Source organism: Nicotiana tomentosiformis, chromosome 4 (genome assembly GCF_000390325.3).
Source record: "Nicotiana tomentosiformis chromosome 4, ASM39032v3, whole genome shotgun sequence".
NCBI classification, from domain to species: domain Eukaryota; kingdom Viridiplantae; phylum Streptophyta; class Magnoliopsida; order Solanales; family Solanaceae; genus Nicotiana; species Nicotiana tomentosiformis.
In genome coordinates this window covers 8,097,762-8,111,515 of record NC_090815.1, presented here as the reverse complement: position 1 = coordinate 8,111,515, position 13,754 = coordinate 8,097,762, and the positions used below count along the sequence as shown (strand labels likewise).

Genomic DNA, 13,754 nt, shown 5'->3' with positions numbered 1-13,754 from the left:
AAATTTCGTGAGTAATTGTAACAAAATTCTATACTACTTCATTATCGAAAGCGATAAAAAGACGGGAATGGTGTACCCGGAGTAAATGTAGACTAGGGAGTGGAGACCCTATGTCTAAAAGTAAAATCAACTAGGGATTGGAGATACTATATTGGGAAAAATCATCAGGTTATGCTGGTATCAACTAGGGAGTGAGACCCTATGTTGGCATTAACTAGGGAGTGAAGACCCTATGTCAAAAAGTCTTCAGGTTATGCTGGCATTAACTAGGGAATGGGACCTTACGTTGGAAAGTCATCAGGTTATGCTGGCATCAACTAGGGAGTGAGACCCTATGTTGGAAAGTCATCAGGTTATGCTGGCATCAACTAGGGAGTGGAACTCTATGTTGGAAAGTCATCAGGTTATGCTGGCATCAATTAGGAAGTGGAACCCTATGTTGGAAAGTCATCAGGTTATGTTGGCATCAATTAGGGAGTGAGACCCTATGTTGGAAAGTCATCAAGTTATGATGACATCAACTAGGGAGTGAGACCCTATGTTGGAAAGTCATCAGGTTATGCTGGCATCAACTAGGGAGTGAAACCCTATGTTGGAAAGTCATTAGGTTATGTTGACATCAACTAGGGAGTGGAACCCTATGTTAGAAAGTCATCACGTTATGCTGGCATCAACTAGGGGGTGGGACCCTATGTTGGAAAGTCATCAGGTTATGCTGGCATCAACTAGGGAGTGGAGACCCTACGTTGGAAAAGATGCAGCTGGGGATCAGAGACCGTAGTTTTGAATTATTTTCAACATCATTTCTTCGTTTCTTCCTTTATTTTTTAGAGAGTGAGTGAATAGGGGAAAATTTTTTGAGGAGACTTCCCTTTTGAAGTTGTTATTGCAAAGCTGTTTCCAGCCCTTACACGGTTTTCCTTTTGGTTGCCCCTGCTTTTGCAAGGTTGCTTTCGGGTTGCACCTGTTTCCTGTTTTCTTCAACAAAGAACAATTTGTCAGTTTGAAACGGTGGTTGGTTTTGTGGCAGTGATTATTTTGGTTACTTGATCTCGGCCCGTCCTTTTGACGAAGATCTCAACTGCTTGCTTACTTGCTGGGGATTGATTTCATTTCTAACCCTAGAGATCTTGACTTTTCCAAAACTATACCAAGACGGTTAATCACGCGGGACTTAACCTTCTTTAACTTTCTTTTGCCTTTGCGTCATTTTGACTTTGATCCCTTTCCTTTCAGGAATTCTTGACTTCAAAGCATCAGCCATCATGGCCAATCGAGATCGACTCGATGCACTTGCCGAGGCTGGGCGCTTTTGCATACTAGCTTGTATCAAATGAGAAACTTGTAAATTAGTCTTGCCATCCTTTCTTTGTCTTATTTTAGAATAGAATTAGAGCGAAAAGGATTGAAAGAAAAACAAACGACTAAATGGACGGATGAATTTAGACAAGAGGTATCCCTTTCGGAGAAAGGAAAGAAGGACTTATCTGGAGTGTATGCGGACTTCAATGAACATGACATGCCTCTTGGACTGGATGCCCAATCTGTGCGAACCGTCCAACTCTCAGAAATTCATCATAGTTTATACCTCAAGAATTGAGAAACTTTGCCCAGGATTGTGTCCATGGCGTGACCAACCTTTGCGGGTTTTCACTAGCTAACCTCTCTTATTTCTCTTCTCACCATCGTCTTGTAGTGCTCTTTGCGAGTTTTCACTAACGAGACTCTCTCATTTGGTCGCATCAAATCCAAGTCACTATATTCTCTAATTTTGGACATCTCTACCGATTGATCAGAAGGACTTGAACAGGATTTAGGTAGAAAGAATTTGAATTGAATTACAACCTTGGAACCTTTCAGGAGAAAGCATCGCCAAACCATTATAAATCCTGCCCCAATTTCATCTTCAGGGAAATTTGGAATTTTATTTTGGTGTGACTGAACCCCAGAGTGAGGCTGCCTACATATCCTTTCGGAATCAAGTCGAACGTAGTTCAAGGAAACATTTTGTTTTTGTTTCATTTTTGTTTTGATTGATTGATTTGATTGATCTTTTTTTTTTGATAATTGAACTTTCAGGTTCCAAGGAGGGTGATCAAAGAAGAGTAACCGGCTCAAAAGGTTTACAAAAAGTTGATAGTCTTTGGTTAGCGAGAATGAAAGCCTTCGTCATCCCAATTGGAGAGTATTAAGACCTCGAAAGGGGTTAAACATAATACCTTTTGACCGCATCCGCATTGACAACTGTTTCGGGGTCATTTCCTTCAATGTCTCCCAAGTACAATGCCCCTTTTAGAAACAGTTTTCTTATAATGTACGGACCTTTCCAGTTTGGAGAAAATTTTCCTTTTGCTTCCTCGTGATGCGGGAGAATACATCTCAGAATGAGTTGCTCTACTTTGAATCTCCTGGGCCGCACTTTCTTGTTGTAGGCGCGGGCCATTCTTTGTTGGTACAACTACCTGTGACAAACTGCGGCCATCCGCTTTTCATCAATCATAGTTAATTGTTCTAGCCGGGTCTTGACCTATTCATCATCCTCGATCTCACCTTCAACAATGATTCGAAGAGAGGGAATTTCAAATTTTGCAAGTATTACAACTTCAATGCCATAAACCAATAAGTAAGGTGTGGCCCCAACAGATGTGCGCACGGTTGTGAGATATCCCAATAATGCGAAAGGCAACTTCTCATGCCATTGTCTAGAACTTTGAATCATTTTCCTGAGGATCTTCTTGATGTTTTTGTTTGCTGCTTCAACGACACCATTGGCTTTGGGTCGGTAAGGGGTAGAATTGCGATGTATAATTTTAAACTGTTCACATACCTCCCTCATCAAATGACTGTTCAGATTTGCAACATTGTTGGTAATGATAGTTTTGGAATACCAAAACGATAGATAAAGTTGGAATGTACGAAGTCTACCACTGCTTTCTTGGTGACGTCTTTAAAAGTGACTGCTTCGACCTATTTTGTGAAGTAATCAATGACAACCAAGATGAATTTGTGCCCATTTAAGGCTTTCAGCTCGATCGTCCCAATGACATCCATACCCTAAGAAACAAACAACCAAGGTGCTAACATAGGATGCAACTCTGAAGGAGGTGCATGAATCAGGTCACCGTGTATTTGACACTGATGGCACTTCCGGACAAAACTGAAGCAATCCTTTTCCATAGTCATCAAGTAATAACCTGCCCGCAGGATTTTATTTGCGAGGACATATCCATTCATGTGGGGCCCGCATACTCCTGAATGCACTTCATTCATGATCTTTTCGGCTTCTTTGGCATCCACACACCTTAAAAGATTCAAATCTGGAGTTCTCTTATACAATATTTCTCCGCTTAAAAAGAAACTACTGGCATGTCTTCTAATGGTTCTCTTTTGGTCTCTACTGGCCTGCTTGGGGTATTCCTTTGTTTTCAAGAACCTTTTGATATCATGGTACCATGGTTGAACATATGGTTCTACTTCAACTGCATTATAATAATCATTTCTTTCTCGAATTTGAATCTCCAACGGGTCAATATGGACATTTCCCGGATATGGCAGCATTGCAGCTAAGGTAGCTAGTGCATCAACTAACTCATTGTGAAATCGAGCAATACACCTGAATTCAACGGATTTGAACTGTTTGCTGAGATCTTCCACATGTTGTCTATATGGGATAATCTTGATATCTCGAGTTTCCCATTCGCCTTGTGCTTGCCGAATGATCAAATCAGAGTCTCCCGTGATTAGTAATTCTTCTACATCCATGTCAATTGCTATGTTCATGCCCATGATGCAAGCTTCATATTCAGAAGTGTTATTCGTACAGAAGAACTGATGTCGGGCCGTAACCGGATAGTGCTGACCAGTGGGCGAAATCAAAATTGCCCCAATCCCTACACTTTTTGCATTTACAGCTCCATCAAAGAACATTTTTCAAGCATTGGTGTGCTCTGGAATTATTTAACTAAGGTTACTTCCTCGTCCGGAAAGTATATACTTAGGGGTTGGTATTCATTATCAACCGGGTTGTCAGCTAAATGATCCGCCATGGCTTGAGCTTTCATCGCCGTGCGGATGACATAGATAATGTCAAACTCAGTGAGCAGGATTTGCCATTTTGCTAACCTTCCCATAGGCACTGGTTTATGGAATATGTACTTCAGAGGATCCATTTTGGTTATGAGATATGTGGTATAAGCCAACAAATAATGTCTAAGCTTTTGAGCAACCCAAGTTAAGGCACAACAAGTTCTTTCCAGCAAAGTGTACTTGGCTTCATAACCAGTAAATTTCTTGCTCAAATAGTATATGGCTTGCTCTTTCTTCTCGGTAACATCATGTTGCCCACGGATTCAGCCAAAAGAATTCTCCAGGACCGCCAAGTATATGAACAAAGGCCTTCCAGGCTCAGGCGAAACCAACACCGGCGGATTTGACAAATATTCTTTGATTTTGTCAAAAGCTTCCTGACACTCATCTGTCCATTTAATCGCTGCATCTTTATTTAGCAGCTTAAATATGGGCTCACATGCGGTCATGAGCTGAGCGATGAATCTACTAATGTAATTTAACCTTCCCAGCAAACTCATGACCTCTTTCTTGGTTTTCGGAGGTGGTAGATCTCGGATAGATTTTATCTTTGTTGGATCCAACTCAATACCCCTCCGATTGACTATAAATCCCAAGAGTTTCCCGGATGGAACCCCAAATGCACATTTAGCAGGGTTTAATTTTAAGTCATACTTATGTAGACGCTCAAAGAACTTTCTCAAATCTCGCACATGGCCTTCTTGTGTTCTAGATTTAATGATTATGTCATCAACGTATACCTCGATTTCTTAGTGCATCATGTCATGGAAGATGGCGGTCATAGCTCTCATGTATGTTGCCCCGACATTCTTCAGACCGAATGGCATGACCCTGTAACAGTAAGTCCCCCATGGTATGATGAAAGCTGTCTTTTCTGCATCTTCTTCATCCATCAGGACTTGGTGATACCCAGCATAACAATCCACAAAAGACTGTATCTCATGTTTGGCACAATTGTCGACAAGGATGTGGATGTTTGGTAACGGGAAGTTGTCCTTAGGGCTTGCTTTGTTCAAATCCCTGTAGTCAACACATACTCGAATCTTCCCGTCCTTCTTTGGTACTGGGACTACATTGGCCAACCATATGGTGTATCAGACTACTCGGATCACACCAACTTTTAATTGTTTGGCAACCTCTTCTTTAATCTTATCGCTGATGTCTGTTTTGAATTTTCTTTGCTTTTGTTGGACAGGTGGTCAACCGGGATAAGTTGGCAACTTATGTACCACTAAATCATCACTTAGTCCTGGCATATCATCGTAAGACCATGCAAACACGTCTTTAAATTCAAACAAAAGTTGAATCAATGCATCTCTAGTTTTTTCCTCAGCGTGAATGCTTATAATGGTTCTTTGATCTCTTCTGAGCTGCCCAAATTAACTGGCTCGGTTTCATTTAAGTTCAGCTTAGGCTTATTCTCAAATTGTTCCAATTCTCGTTTTATTTACCTAAAAGCCTCATCTTCATTATATTCTGGTTCTTGATTCATTATTTCATAATTAGATAGCGTTTTAGGATTTGAGCCTGAAGTCCGCAGGCATGTCATGTTATATAAGTCCGTATTATTAGAACTGAAAAGAGAAAGATAAGAAAAATAGCATAATCAGAAAGAATAACAGGAAAAGATTCATAGACGATGAAATATTGATTTCATTTCATTGAATTTGAAGATAGGAGGGTTTACATCGGAATTTGAAAAAATAACAAAATAAAACATTCGAGTTACACCCTGAAATAACTCGAAATGCAGAAAAGATGGCAAGACTGAACTACCGGGATTCCCGCCTGACACGGAATGGAGTAGCCTTCCAATTTTGAAGCTTAACATTTGGCCCCATGTATTGCACCTCAGCAGTGCTTGAGCCTTCCCCCGGTTGGACCATGTGGGCTTCGTACAACATTTGCCTCATTGCCTCACAGATGTCCTCAATTTCTTCGGCCGTGAAGGCATCTTCTTTTTCTTCTATATACCTTGGCTTAACAAATGACTTGGCGAGATGCGGGACTGGCTGAGGCAGGACCCATCCATTTTTCTTACGTTCATCAGCCCATTTTTCGTCGGCACTGGTAGCTTGGAAACCTATGCCAAAGAACTTCTTATTGGCAGCCAAGGTAACAGGTTCTGTGACTCCCTATAAAGATACCCCGAGCCCTTTCCCGGGCTTGTACCTATATTTGATCATCTCACTGGCGATCATGATTGATGCGCTTGATAAACAGGGTTGTGGACATGGGGTTCCTTCTTCGCACTGGTCGGCGACTACGATTTCAAAGGCTTGGTAGACGATGTGTTCACTTCCCTCTCTGGCCTCCAGACAGAGGACTGACAGGTCCCTGTAGATTGATTGTTCATCTTCTCTGTGGATAATTATTTCTTGGTTTTCATGTTCGAATTTGATCATTTGATAGAGAGTAAAGGGCACAACTCCCGTGGCATGGATCCATGGTCTTCCTAAGAAAAAGTTATAGGAAGTCTCCATGTTCAGAACTTGGAATGCTACTTCAAAATCTACGGGGCCAATGGTTAGGATCAAGTCAATTTCCCCTATCATATCCCTTTTGATACCGTCGAAAGAACGCACGCAAACATTGTTTGGTCTGATCCTTTCAGTCCCAATTTCCATCCTCTGTAATGTTGATAGAGGGCAAATATCGACTCCGGACCCGCCATCCAATATGACCCTTTTCACATAATATCCCTCACAATTAACAGTCAAGTGAAGGACATTGTTGTGGGCGGCTCCTTCGGGAGGCAAGTCGTTTCGGCTGAAGGAGATTCGGTTAACCTCAAAATATCGCTCTGCCATTCTTTCTAACTATTCAACCGTGGTCTCAATTGGAACATACGCCTCATTCAACGTCTTTAGAAGTACCTTTTGGTGTTCATTTGAGCTCATCAGTAGAGACAAGAGTGAAACTTGAGAGGGTTCCTTTCTCAGTTCATCAATTACAGCATACTCCGAGGTTTTCATCTTCCGAAAGAATTCCTCCATTTCTTCAGCAGTTACAGGCTTTTTGAGAGAGAAACGCTTCTACTTGGTTTTGTTCAATTCTTCTAGGTTATGATACTTCCCAGATTGGTTTGTTTCATTCACTCCCCACTTAACTTTCTTCCCTTTATATGTGACAATTGTCTGATTGTAGTTCCAAGGGAAGGCAATAGTGTCTTTTATGGGATTTTGTGGCATGCAAGTAATGATCAAAGGCTCATCCAGCCTAGGTGGAATGACTGGCCTCCGTGCCACGTAAGTCCCTTTTGGTACATACATTTTTGGCAAACTTGGCGTGGTTTTCCTCTGCTCCACTCTTGGGAGGGTTTAACATGAGTTGTCCCTTTTTTGGGGGCTCTTGGGACGTAGAGAATGGCTTCTTTTGCAGGCGCTTCCCCTATCTTTGCTTCCCCATCCTTTTCTTCATTTTGGGGAGTGGAATTCATCTTTTTCTCATCCCTAACCTATTTTGCCACTGCTTTAGGTTTCTTCTCTGGATCAGCAATGGCAATAATCGCTATTAATGCGGGATCGAATTCTTTGTCTTCACAGATCATCCCGATGACTGGCCTGTTGTTGTGGGCTGGTAACGGGTTATTGGTTACATTGGGGACTTCCTCATCCCTTAGCACTACCCTATTCTGTTCGATCAGGTTCTCGACTGCTCTCTTAAGGGTCCAACAATCTTCAGTGTCATGCCCTTCCGCCCCGGAGTGATAAGCGCACCTGGTACATGGCATGTAGGATGGAGATTCTGGGTTCTGTATGTTCGGAGGTTCAGGCTGCAACAGGCCCATTTGGACTAATTTTGGAAAGAGGCTGGAGTACGACTCGCCAATGGGTATGAAGTCAGCTTTTCTGGGTGGTTCACGGTGACGGGTGTTATATTGGTAATTATTCTTTGGTGGACGGGGATTATACGGGGCTTGGTGAGGAGGGTTGTTTCTTGGAGGTGGAGCTCTGTTCTGATTGTAATGTTGCTATGGCCGGGTGTACGGCTAAGCATTCATTACTGCATAAGGATGGGGGGCCATAACATAGGCTGCATCCTGGTGGGGGTAATAATGCTGTGGGGCCCTGGAAGGTGGACCAGAATAATCCCGGGGTCGCCGAGAGTTTCTTAAGCTCGAAGCCATCATGGCTCTCTCTTCTTTTTTCTTCCGGCTTGCTAAACCTCCCGAGCCGCTCTGAATGGCTTGGGATGTGGCTCTTAGAGCTGATTGCCTTAAGATGCGACCTATTTTTAGGCCGTTTTCTACCATTTCTCCAATCTTAATGGCCTCCGCGAATGGTTTGCCCATGGCAGACATCATGTTTTGGAAATAATCGGCCTCTTGGGCCTGTAAGAAGACACTGACCATCTCGGTCTCATCCATCGGGGGTTTTACCCTGGCCGCTTGTTCACGCCATTTGATAGCATATTCTCGGAAGCTTTTCGAGGCTTTCTTTTTGAGGTTGGTCAAAGAATTTCTGTACGGGGCTATATCAACATTGTATTGGAATTGCCTTACAAAATCCCGGGCCAGGTCATCCCATATATGCCAATGGGAGATGTCTTGGTCCATATACCACTCAGAAGCAATTCCGGTGAGGCTTTCTCCGAAATAGGCCATTAACATCTCCTCTTTTCCACCAACACCCCTCAGTTGGTTACAATATCGCTTTAAGTGAGCAATCGAGTCTCCATGCCTGTCATATCTTTCAAACTTTGGTGTTTTGAAGCCGATGGGTAAATGCACATGAGGGAACATGCACAGATCCGCATATGAAATGCTTTTCTAGCCACTCAGGCCCTACATGTTCTTGAGGCTTTGCTCGATGCTTTTAATTTTTCGTGCTATCTCCTCTTATTCAAGATTCCTCGCGGCTTTCTCATGTTCTATAGGAGACTCAAATTGTGGGTGCTGAGGATAAGAATTTGGGGTAACCCGAGCGGTGTCCAATTGGAATTGGGGAGCTTGGAAAGTAAAAGTTGATGGTTTGAAGGTTTGTTGAGGCAGTGTTGGCTGTTCCATGCTAGAGGCTAGTGGTGCTTTGAACACTGTAGATGATATTCCTGAAGATGGTGCCTGGGGGCGAACCTCAGAAGGCATACCAACGAAGTTGGTTGACATGGCGGGGTACCCAAATGGGATGAATGGGTTGGTCACTGGGATAGGGACATTGGTGGTTCCTCCCGTCCTGGGGAGCAATTCAGCGAATCCAGGGATAGTACTGAGTGGTTCCCTGCCGTTGGACCAGGCGTCCCATATTTTTAGCATACGACATCGTAGCCTTCTACTTTCCTCAGCAGCTGCTGACTCTGACTGCGGGATAGCCAATACCGGGCTATCCTCGGGCTCAATGATGGGTAGATGATTTTCTGAGGTCATGTCGATACTTTCTTTAGATCTCGTAAAATAAGGGTGTGAAGCCAGATTACCACCACAAAACCAACCACCTAAAATAGAACCTGTTCTTTTGGAGCACACACAACAAACCAGTTAGTTCGAGACATTTAACACATACAGAATCACATATTTGGGGATGCAATGCACCTAAACAGTTAAACGTTTTCCTAAATGTTTTGCAACGGCTGTGTGTTTCATCCCGACTTTATTGTATATCTCTTTTGTTTTCTTAATTACTTTTTTTAGGGTTATGATAAAATCCTAGGTGGATTGACTACGTATCATGAAGCCGCATGAATCAGATCATTACGTAGTTCAGGTGATAGGTATGAAATAACAAAGCACATTTTTTCATTTCATTAACAAAGATATCTCCTTCTTCGTTTTTTGGTTTTTCATTACAGGGAATTAAAGTACTGAAGACTATAAAGGAAAATAATACAGACTCAAAATAAATGACAAAATAATTTTGAACAAAACTCTAGAAAGTAGTAAAGTAACAGACTCGAAAATTGGAAAGTCAAAAGTATACGAGAGCCTCGACTGGTCTTCTTGGAGCTTGTGGGGAATTAGGTGGTCTTTGCGCGGGCCTTCACGCAATATCTTCTTGAAGACGGTCTAAGTCATCCATTACCTGGTGGACGAAGGTCATCATAGAAGCAAAAAATATGGACCTAGTCATGTCTTCACACTCGTGACATTTCATCACGACATAGTGAGCTATCTCCTTAATCCTGGTTCTGATAACTACTTTCTCTTGAAGCAGACGCCCAATTTGCTGTGCCCGGGCCTCCAATTTCCTTTAGAATTGTTATTTCTTTGCCATATTTTTGTCTCAAATGGTAGGCCTGTTCTTCTGCTCCCTTAGCTAGGTTTGTCTGAGCATCTAGCAAATCCTTTTCGGTTTTTATCAAGTCAGCTGCATAGTCATGGACCTTCATTCTTATATTCCGGAGTTGGGCTGGGAGCGCCTCGTTCTCTTGGTTTAACTTTCTCTTTTCACCTTCAGCTACCTGCGCCTACAAATCATTGTCAAATGCGAGGTTTCTCAATTTTTCCTCCAAGGCATGGATAGTGGCTTGATATTTCTTATCTTTTTCTCCCCAGGCCAATCGTTCTTGGATTTTGTCACAAAAAACTTGAACATGAGGCCTCTTGGCGGGCCTTTCTGGCTCGGGCTCCGGTTCTTCATCAATGCAATTCCTTTTTTCAAACCATCCGGCATAGCCTGGATCTACATTGCCTTTGGCAAGATTAGGTACTTGGGTGTCCTCTTTTAAGTATCGGCACCCATTCCAGATTTGTTGAATTAAAGCTTCAGGAAGTGGAGCTTCGGGATATAGCTCAATAACTTGGACACTCAAGTCTTCATCCTTAGGCACTACTTGATACCTTCCCAATTGCCTCAGAACCCTTTGGGGTACATATGGTTGGACACTTCTCAAGCCCATCAATAGCAAATAGTTTTTTGTGGCTGTCATGTATATGACTTCCTTCACTGGGAGCCATCCTAAAGTCCACTCAATCTAATTCGCCTTTAAAGTTCTCAAGTGGGCAATCCAAGCTTCAACCCCTTCTGGAGAGTTGTAATCTTTTAACCCTTTCCTCATAACTCTCAATGAAGTTGCTCTTACTTGGGCCGTAGCTTATAAATTTTGGATGATGGCAAAGATGTTCAATTAACCACATTTGTAGAAGGATATTGCAACCTTCAAAGAATGTCTCCCCAGCCTTACACCATGTTAATGCCCGATAGATATCCGACAATATAAGTAGAGCAAGTGTGTGATATTCTTTGGCAATTAGGACTTGTGCAATTCTAGCCATACGGATATCAATCGTCCCTTTTTCATTTGGGAAGACCATGATGCCCAGGAATGCCACTATGAAAGCAAAGCGACGATGAATTTTCCAAGTATCTTTGCTTTGCTTGTTTTTCAACCCTTTTTCATGCATTTCAAGCCCATTTAGATGTCCATACCTGGAGTACAGGAAGTAGAAAGAACAACATCCATCATTTATATTGTTCTTCCTTATTTGTTTACTGATGTTCAAAATATCAAAGAACCGGCGCACAGAGGGAGGCCTTGGGAATATAAATTGTTGTTTTCTCAAGTCCCGGCCGAAACCAGTATATCCGGCTATTTCGTCCAGGGTGGGAGTGATCTCAAAGTCCGAGAAGCGGAAGACATTGTGAACAGGATCCCAGAAGGGCACTAAAGCCTTGATCAGATCATTCCGGGGCTTGACTTTCATAATATCCGTGAGAGCACCTAAATATTCTACTACCCAGTCTTGACCATCTTTACTCAAGTCATACCACCGCATTTGAAGCTGCAGTGGAGCCTGCTCTACAACATTTAACGGCGGGTTCTGGACAATGTTCATTTTATACCTGAAAATGTACCCTGATTGCTATTAAATTTGCTTGCAAAACCTAGTTTTTCATGACTTAGAACTAATGGAATCAGATTTACTATATTTGATTATTTTAAATGAAATGGTAAAACTACTAATTAAACTAGCACATTGTACATGATAATATAATATAAAAGCTAAATTATTACATTAGTGATAACAAATCTATCTATTACTATTTTAATAAATTTTCTAAAAAATGTGTGTGTGCTGTTTTTGCTTCTACTATTACACACGCACATACAGATTTTGTGAATATATATAAAGCTTTAAACATATTTTTTTTTATAGTTTTAAGAATATTTTAACATAAAAACTACCACGACTTAAATGACTCAAGCAGTATAAATAACTAACCACTCTCAACCAAACAACTTTATGCAATATTCAAACAGAACACAGATTTTTGATAACCAGTAGAATCATAGTCATGATACAACAAGATTTAAATATTTACATTGTTTAAGGAAGTACCTTGATAGCAGCAGAAACAAATAAGTAAGAAAATAAGTCTCTGAAAGCTTGAAGTAAAGAAGCAGCGATGAAACCCAATAAGGTAGGAAGAATAGCCGGATTTTTAAAAGAAAACAGGAAAGGATTGTATATTTTTGTCTCTGAAAAAATCAATATGAATTTTCAGAAGTTTTTCTTTTGGAAATGAAGAGAAAACCTTAAGATAGTGCAAGATTTCTGTGTGTTTTTGTGTGTGTAGGTGTGTAGCTATTTCGGTGTATATATTGTATGTCTTAATTTGTCCGCCCTATAATGAAAAGGGAAGAGTGTATTTATAGAGTAAATGAGTGAAAAGGGATGAGAATTAGGGAACAAAAGAATCTGCCAGAATTTCCATAAATTAGGAAAATGGCATCTTTCTTAACAGAAATGGACAACTGTCCAATTTCTAGTACCTTCCTTATCTCAAAAAATGGACAAGTGTCCAATTTCTGGATATTTTTTGATCTTATCCCTATTTTCCTACTCAGCATTGGGCCATTTGTCCCTATTCTAGAAGTTTTTAGTATTTTCTGAATAATTTTCAGAATTGGGATTCCAAAACTGACCCTTAAGGGTCTTGGAATTTTCTCAGAACCAGATTGGTTCTGGGCCTGAGTCAGGTGACTTTGGGCCTAAGGACTTTGGGCTCTTAATCTTCTTACAAAGCTATGGGCCTGTCTATTCAGACATGCCCAATTTATGAACCAAGTAGAATGGGCCACTTTAGTGAGGCCCAGTTCTTAGCCAAACCAAATAACAGTAAAAATAAAAAAAAATAATGGCAATTAATTTAAAAAAATAAACAACAAAGCAATAATACTAAAAATAAACTCAAAACTAATAAAGATAAAATAATAATAAAAAAAAAGAAACCAAAGAAGGAAAAATAAAGTAATCTAACACTGTTTTTACTTTATCTTAATTAAGTTTGTTTAATTAATCGATTTTAACAGAATATCAGACAGTAATAAATAAATAAATAATAATAAACAAAAAAGAACAATAATCGACAATATACACAAAAATATAAAGATGAAAAACAGAAAATAACATAAATATACCAAAAAAAATATAGATCTAGCCGTTAAAAACCCTCATGCCAAGACTCCCATATGGGATCTGAGATCCTTGATGGGAGATCTTGGCAGGAGGATTATTAAACGGACTAGGTTGGTTTTAGGGTTTTGAAAAACAGATCTAGGGTTTCGGAGATCCTAGATCTAAGATCTATGATTATTGGTGGGGGTTTTGGGGATTTGGTTGGTAGGGTGAGTTTCAGGGAGGTGAGGAGAGTGTATGGGTAAGTTTGGGTGGCTTTGGGGTGTCGCCGCCGCCGTAGGCGATTTCCGGCGATGGCTTAGGATGGTGGTTA

The 13,754-nt window shown here is 41.1% G+C and overlaps 2 protein-coding genes across 2 annotated transcripts; both read right to left on the bottom strand.

Moving 5' to 3' along the window:
* Positions 1 to 2,527: 2,527 nt before the first annotated feature.
* LOC104112702 (uncharacterized) lies at positions 2,528 to 3,927 on the bottom strand. Its single transcript, XM_009622697.2, has 2 exons — positions 3,083 to 3,927; positions 2,528 to 2,843 (listed from the first exon to the last, which is right to left on the bottom strand). The coding sequence occupies exons 1-2, from the start codon at positions 3,925 to 3,927 to the stop codon at positions 2,528 to 2,530; spliced, it is 1,161 nt and encodes a 386-aa protein (XP_009620992.2).
* Positions 3,928 to 8,077: 4,150 nt separating this feature from the next.
* LOC138909223 (uncharacterized) lies at positions 8,078 to 8,830 on the bottom strand. Its single transcript, XM_070200411.1, has one exon. The coding sequence runs from the start codon at positions 8,828 to 8,830 to the stop codon at positions 8,078 to 8,080; it is 753 nt and encodes a 250-aa protein (XP_070056512.1).
* Positions 8,831 to 13,754: the final 4,924 nt, after the last annotated feature.